We start from the raw sequence: 7,514 nt of genomic DNA on the forward strand, positions 1-7,514 counted from the left end.
TTGCTTCAATCTAAAATGACTGCCATGTTCTATTTTAGGGGGAGGAGCACGATCCGCCGAGCTGAGCAGCTGCAGCAGGCGCCCAGGTGAGCAGAGCCGCTCCCGGCCGGGAGGGAGAGAGGGAGGGAAGCCGAAGGATGCAGCGGCAGTGTCGCCCGCTGGCCGCTCGCAGCATTGCCCGAGCATCCTTCCTCCTCCTCGCCCTCCCTTGGAACTGGCAGCCTTGAGGATTCGCCAGCACAAAGCGTCTCTGCCGAGGAGCAGGCCAGGGTAGCACGGCACAGAGAGCCCAGGGGATCTGCGGGAGCAGCCCATCCCACAGGGATGCAGGTAGGACCACACAATCCAGGTCAAAAAGATTGTCTCACATCCTTATCTCCTCTTTTTATTTCTACCCTGCCCAGCTTCCACCCTCTGCAAGTATAAACCCAAAGGACAATTAATAACCTCCTCAGCAGGAATAGAAGTCACCTCAGATAAGATACCTGAGCAACCATCCTGGGATATCAACACAGTGAAACATATCCTCTGCACCTGTTAATGAATGGCTACTTCAGAGCAGCTGAGAGGGCTTTATCAGAAACCTGTACTTCAATTACGACCTCTGCATTAATGAGGAAAGCACAGAGGTGTACAGAGTCATGTCTCAGCATGTGGAAATGTGACCCAAGCACTCTGCATCAATAATAAGAAGCAATATGCAGAACCACACTGCAGAGGGGCAGGGGCTGATCTCTCATGATCAGTAACAGGATCCAAAGGAACATAACTAAGTTCTGTCAGGGGAGGTTTAAGCTGGATATTAGGAAGAAGTTTTCCACCCAGGGAGTAGTTGGGCACTGCAGCTGGCTTCCCTGGGAAGTGGTTACAGCACCAAGCTAGCTGGGATATGAGGATATGCAGGTTGGTGTGAATAACAGTAGATACCAGAACACATTAATTGACTTTTGTAAGGGAAGTCTGAAACACTGAATTAAAAGGGGGAAAAAAAAAAAGCATGTAGAAAACAACTTCAGAAACACTGCAGTCAAACTTGGGAGCCACACACTTTTTGCATCTTGGGAAAAAGTTCCTACTTAGGTCCAGCTTTGAATTAGTGTTTTGAAGATGTCAGGATCATTAATGAATTGCTATTGCTGTGGCTTATCACTACCCAAATCCATGTAAAGCTTTATTTGGAGCAAGAACAAGCAACCCTTCTGCTACCTCCTTACTATTTTTCTTCCAGCAGGAAAATTTGTTAATAAGTTTGGTTAATAACCAAAGTTATTAACAAGACTTGCATTTTATGACCTGTATTGTTAGGGATGGGAGACAGTAGTCACCAAAAAACCTTGGACAAAACCAAATTGAGACTCACGAGTCAGACCATAAAAGATGTTCCAGCATCTTGACAGTCTAAATGGATTATCTGGAGGCAGTTATGAACTCAAACAGCAGCTTTTTCTCCAAGACTGAATGTCCCAAGGATTGGCTCAACATGAAAATGTATTGCTGCAACTCAGTATGGATTAGGCAACTCAAACCTACGGACACAAAAGTTGCTACCAGGGCAAGAGGGAGTGAGCCACAGGGAGCCAAGCATTCAGGTGGGCTAATCCCGAGGTCTGCAGCCAGCAGAACATGCCACAGGCTGTACTACACACTTATCTGTGGTTGGTGCTGAAGAATTAGCAGTACCAGCCAGCAACAGAGCATGAGCTGCTTTCACCATTCCAGTCTCTGCCAAGCCAGTCAAGATGCTCTTTTTCTCTCCATCTTGCAGCACATGCCCCAGTCCCTTGAGGAAATGGGAAGAGGCAGAGTCATGTTTTTTGTGTTCTCTCTTGCCTCCCTTACATCTGTCCATTCCTCCACTCATGGAGCTCTATTCCTCAAGGCACAGATGTGAAGGACATAGCAAGATGAACCAAGCTTCTTCATGTTTAATCTTTCCTCAGATTCACCTCAGTGCATTCAAGCAACAAAGTGTGCAGTTAACTAGAAAGGCAAGTGTTTTTTAATGGCCTCACCAGTAACAAGAGCCACTCAAACTGCTGGATAGCACTACTGATGTCTCCATAGTTACACCTCTAAAAACAGAACAGTGCACTGGGTTTGCATGGCAAGGTTTTGGAAGTGGGGGGGGCTACAGGGGCAGCCTCTGTGAGAAGCTGCCAGAAGCTTCCCCTGTGTCTGACAGAGCTGATGTCAGCCCACTCCCACATGGACCCACCACTTGCCAAGGACAAGCCCATCGGCAATAATGGTAGAGTGTCTGGGCTAACAGATTTAAGGAGAAAAAAACTGACACAACAGCAATTGCAGCCAGAGAGGGGAGTGAGAGTATGTGAAAGGTACAGGTCTGCAGGTACCCAGGTCAGTGCAGCAGAAACAGATGCTCCAGGCACCTGCCTTTGAGACTGAAATTTTAAGGGTTAGTGACTCAATCAGCCTTTTCAAAAGCAGCTGGTGAAGTGCATGACTTCAAACCAACTTCTGTTTAGCAACAAACTGGGTTTTGAGCCAGATGAGGGAGAAGGCTAGTAATAAGCAGATTCTGCAAGGTGGGATAATGCCTTTTATCATGCTGATGTCCTACCTTACACAACTGGCTGAGATGTAAAACTGCTCCTCCCTTTCCCCCCTGCCCTGGAAGGTATTGGGACATTAACGTGTAGGCCTGACAGCTTTCATCAGTGGATCAGCTACGCTGACACGAGGCAGCTGTCATGTCTTAGAAGGGGTCATAAACCATCCAAGACCCCTGAAGTATCCCCAGACCCATTTCTAGACCTGGACTGCACATGATCCACAATGTTCATCAGACAGTGGAAAGCCCACTCCCTTCAGGGGAACTACATAGGCATTCCCACCTAAACCTAAACTTACTAATCCAGTGAACTTTGTGTTTCAGGGGCTCCCCCACCTCCCACAAATCAAGACTGACCATCATCTCAACCAAGGAACATTGAATTCACCAGCAATCAAGTCTTGTCACTGGATCCATGGGTGGTGGTGGTTTTCCTCTATTTTTCTCAGTCTTTCCTTTTATTTGTGTTTTTAAGTATTTTAATACTTTTATATTGTTATTTCTGTAGATAATCAAAACAGCTACATTCCTTCATGCCACTGCAACTAAATTGTTCTAAAATATACCTGCTACATGAGTCCTGCAGCCCATGGAGGACTCCGTGCTGAAGCAGGGCTATGTCCAAAGGAGGCTGTGACAGTGTAGGAAGCCTACAGTGGAGCAGGCTCCCAGCAGGACCTGTGGCCCTGTGGAGAGGAGCTCATATGGGAGGTGGTTTGCTGCCAGGACTTGTGGCACCATGGGGGACCCGTGCTGGAGCAGAGGAAGTGAGGAGTCCTCCCCCTGAGGGAGATGGAGCAGCAGTCAGCATGTGATGGACTCAGCCCCCATTCCTCATCTCCCTGTGCAGCTGCTGGGGAGGGAGAGAAAAATCAAGATTTAAGTTGAGCCTGGGAAGTAGGGACGTGTGAGCAGAATTAACATTTGGCTTTATTTCTCATTGTCCGACTCTGATGTAATTGGTAACAAATTAAACTGGTTTCTCTACGTTAGGTCTGTTTTGCCCATGACAGTAACTGCTGTCAACCCATGAACCTTTCATTTTATTTTCACTTGCCTGTCTGGCAGAGGAAGGCAGTGATGGGGAAGCTCTGCTGGGCCCCTGGCACCCACCACACATTACACAACAGGCTTTTTGCAGAAAAGACAAACATGATTCCACTCCATTATCAACCTTTTATTGATAAAAGGACAGATCTTGACAGTGGAGAAAAAAAAAGGATGTTTCACAAGGAGAACAGGAAGTAGCTTCTACTGGTCTTTCAATTCCTTCAGTCTTCTGATGGCAGATTTGACTGTCACTGCAGAGGTGGTACTGGAGGAAGAAAAAGAGTCATTTGCATGTGGCTGAACAACTGTGCTAGCATTTTTTGGGTTTTTTTGAGAAAGCACTAATAATTTCAAATTATCATCTGATTGTGCTGTCAAATGGGGTCTAACTCCACTTTTATTTTCCTGACAACAAAGCGTAGGCCTTGGTCCACAAAGCACATGGAACTTCACAGGCTATTTCCCAACCCAAATTTCCCAGTCATGCACCCACCATGTGCACAAATGCGTGGGCTCAGATCCCTCACGACTGCTACACAAGGGGCAACAGTGTCTTCTACACAATTGTGGGGGAAGGAGAGCAAAGACAGGGAGTAAGCAACAGCACCCTCACAATAAACGTTATTACAATTCAACGCTTTTACAACAAGAGGAAAACATTAAAATAATTTTTCTGGGAGTAAATCTGGTTTTGCCTATTGCAAAGAATAGCAATCAAATCTTTGATCCATAGCAATTGAATTTTAACAAAAAAGGCAACTCCCCCTTATTGCTAACTCAAGACAAACCGCCTTAGTGGTTAGTATACCAAAAATTTTTTAAAAAAGATAAAAAATAAAAGCTGTATTATGCCTCAGCTATGTGAGAATAAATGCTGACAGGAGCTTCTTCATCTCCTTACTTGTAAGTCCAGGCACCACCAGCAACTGTCTTCATGCAGGATCCACAGTGCCAGATACCCACAGCCTTCCTCTTCATTTTGGTCTGAAACAGAAGAAAAAGCAGGGGGGAAAAAAAATCACTCTCCATCAGCTGAAAAAGCAAAACAACAAATTTCAGGCAAGGACTTCAGCATCACATCACAGCATTCCTATAAGCCAAATTATGACAGGAAAGGGTTGGGATCCTTTCACTCAAAATCTGCAGAACAGCGGAAGTCCTTCTGAAAAACTTTTTATTCTGATATAAACTGGGTCATTTCTGAGTGCATCATCGAAAATTCAGCTTGTTTTGAAGGACAAAAATATTAAGGAGTGACCTTGGTCGTAACAACTGATATTCTCACCTGGTTTGGTGATTCATGTAACACCACTGTTCCCAGGACTCCCTGAGCAACCTCAGATTGCTCTAACCCAGACCCACTTCTAACAGCATCTGAAGAGTGAGCAGTGGGTACTGAACTCTCTCCCTCTCACAAGTATTCTCACTTTATATGAGACAGAAAGTTAAACAAAAAACCAACAAATCAAAACAACAAAATAACCCACTATGAAATATTTTTTAATTTCCAGCCACTTTAAAGATTCCTACTCTACAAATATATATAAAAAAAATCTATGCAAAGCATAAGCTGATGGGCCCTTCAAACTGTCAAACACTGGATTTAACAGTGAATTTTAATTATGTACACATGCAGGTAAGATTACTTCCCATCAGAAATTCCTCCCCATCTACAGTTATACATCACACAGAAGTAAGCAACTACCATCAAAAGTTTAAAGTGGGAAAATTAAGCTCTGGTCCTCCTCCAGGTATGCTGTAAAGTTACTGAAGGAGAAAAAAAAAAAGCCCAAGTCAAGCCTTAATTATCAAGATAACAACTGTGATGCTTTAATTCTGTCAGGTCTATTTTATTAATTATGTAAAATATACAATATGGCAATATTGCTCAGTCTTCTGTATAATGAAATACAATCTATGTTTATTTTCATTCAATTACCACTAAACATGCATGTGAAATGCCTATGCTGTCAGTCTCAGAAGTAGTGACATTCCTCTTCAGTACAAAAATTACTGAAGCATCAAATCACCATTCTAGCATCAATAACAATGTAATTTTTAAAGACTTTTTTGGGGAAAGGAGATCTCTCACCTTGCCACAGAAGGAGCAGGTATACTTGGCATGCTGGCTGATTTCAATCTTCTTCACCATCTTCCTAAGGGATGCACCATAACGGGTCCCATATTTACCCACAATCCCGACCTTCTTGGTGCGCTTGGCCTGTTGGGAGGCAAACCAGAATAAGCTGCAACTCTACACAGACAGCCTCTGCTGTCCCCTCGCTGCTCCCCTCTCCCGACATGGCAGCTGCGTGCTGAGCACCCCAAAGCCGACCTGCAGCCTCTCCCTGCCGCTGGGAAAACTGAGTATTCAGTCACGGAATGGGTCAGGTTGGAAAGGACCACAGTGCTCATCTGGTCCAACCTCCTACTCAAGTAGGATCGTCCCGAGCACATGGCAGTGCACAGGAGTGCATCCAGAGCGTTCCTGACTATCTCCAGTGAGGGAGACTCCACACCCTCTCTGGGCAGCCTATTCCAGTGCTCCTCGCTGGACAGTAACCAAGCTCTTCCTCATGTTCAGGTGGAACTTCCTGTGCATCAGGTTCTGCCCATTTGTCCTACTGCTTGGCACCACCGAGAAGAGCCTGACTCCAGCTTCCTGTCAGCCCCCTTTAGACATCCGCACACTATTATATATTTAATAATGAGATGCCCTCTCAATCGCCTGACCAGGCGCAGCCTCCTCAGCCCGTGCTCATAATAGTTATTCCAGTCCCCCAGTTCTCGCTGCCCTCCCCTGGAGCATCAGTGACGAAAGGCCGCCGGCTGGCACTGCTGCAGCCTCCCAACTCCTGCCGGGGCACTTGGGGCGGCAGTGCGGCCGCCGAGCCCGAGCAGAGCTCTGTCCCTCCCCGGGGCCCGCCGGCTGTGGCACGGAGCGCTGCAGCCCCTTCTCTCCCAGCGCCCCGGCTGCCATTCCCCTCACCCAGGCCGCCTCCTCCCGGCCGCAGCGAGCCGCTATCACAGCGCAGCGCGGGGCCGGGGCCGGCTCAGGGACGCGGCGCACTCCGGCCCCGGCCCCGCGCTGCCCCGGGCGCGCCCCGCGGGCTCAGAACAGCCGCCCCGGCGCCGATGGCGGCAGATGGCGGCGGACAGGCCCGGCCGCACTCACCATCTTTGCCGGCTGCGACGCGGAGAGAGAGCCACAGCGCGCAGGCGCGGGCGGAAGTGACGCAAGGCAGGGCGGGCGGGACGCGGCTGTGGGCGAGCGGCGCTTGGCAAAGAGCGGGAGCGGGAGAGCCCCGAACGGGAGCGGGCTGCAGGGCAGAGCCCCGAACGGGAGCGGGCTGCAGGACTGAGCCCCGAACGGGAGCGGGCTGCAGGACTGAGCCCCGAACGGGAGCGGGGCACGGGAGCGGGCTGCAGGACTGAGGCCTGAGAGGTTACAGAGGCTCCTTCGCTGGAGATGCTCACGAGCCGTGTGAACGCAGTCCTGTGCCGTGTGCCCTGGGATGGCCCTGCTCGAGCACGGAGGCTGGGGCACATGAGCATGGTGGTTCCTTCCAGCCTGCCTCGTCCCGTGGGGCCCAGGGTGAGACCAGGCGGCACAGGAGCCCCAGGAGCACAGGTTCCTGCGTTTCCACCGAGGGAGGCCACAGCAGGAAAGGAGATAGGGCAGTTCCATTCTCTCATCTCCTTTTTAAAGAGAAGAAGCAGCAGGTAGATGTCGAACCAGGGACAGAAAACATGACCAGAATTCCAGAAAAAGTAAATAATAATAAATACATACAAAAATCAATGAGGATGAATTCTTAACACATGCCAGCCCTAAAACGTGAGGTTTCAAGAGTTTTTGCATCAGGGCAGGTTAAGGCAATTTCCTAATTTC

At 48.4% G+C, this 7,514-nt stretch overlaps 1 protein-coding gene across 1 annotated transcript; it reads right to left on the reverse strand.

Moving 5' to 3' along the window:
* Positions 1-3,734: 3,734 nt before the first annotated feature.
* Positions 3,735-7,310, reverse strand: RPL37A (ribosomal protein L37a). The gene is made up of 4 exons (XM_085066540.1): positions 6,798-7,310; positions 5,715-5,843; positions 4,524-4,606; positions 3,735-3,887 (listed from the first exon to the last, which is right to left on the reverse strand). The coding sequence occupies exons 1-4, from the start codon at positions 7,308-7,310 to the stop codon at positions 3,824-3,826; spliced, it is 789 nt and encodes a 262-aa protein (XP_084922666.1). The 3' UTR covers positions 3,735-3,823.
* Positions 7,311-7,514: the final 204 nt, after the last annotated feature.

This window comes from Lichenostomus cassidix, chromosome 7 (assembly GCF_008360975.1).
Source record: "Lichenostomus cassidix isolate B80296 chromosome 7, HeHo_3.0, whole genome shotgun sequence".
Taxonomy (NCBI): Eukaryota; Metazoa; Chordata; class Aves; order Passeriformes; family Meliphagidae; genus Lichenostomus; species Lichenostomus cassidix.

Coding starts and splice junctions, on each gene's coding strand:
- RPL37A (XM_085066540.1), bottom strand. CDS start 7,310: ATGGAACTGCCCTATCTCCTTTCCTGCTGTGGCCTCCCTCGGTGGAAA. Junction 5,844..6,797: donor CGTCGCAGCCGGCAAAGATG/GTGAGTGCGGCC, acceptor GCCTCCCAACAG/GCCAAGCGCACCAAGAAGGT. Junction 4,607..5,714: donor CCTGCTCCTTCTGTGGCAAG/GTGAGAGATCTC, acceptor CTTCTGTTTCAG/ACCAAAATGAAGAGGAAGGC.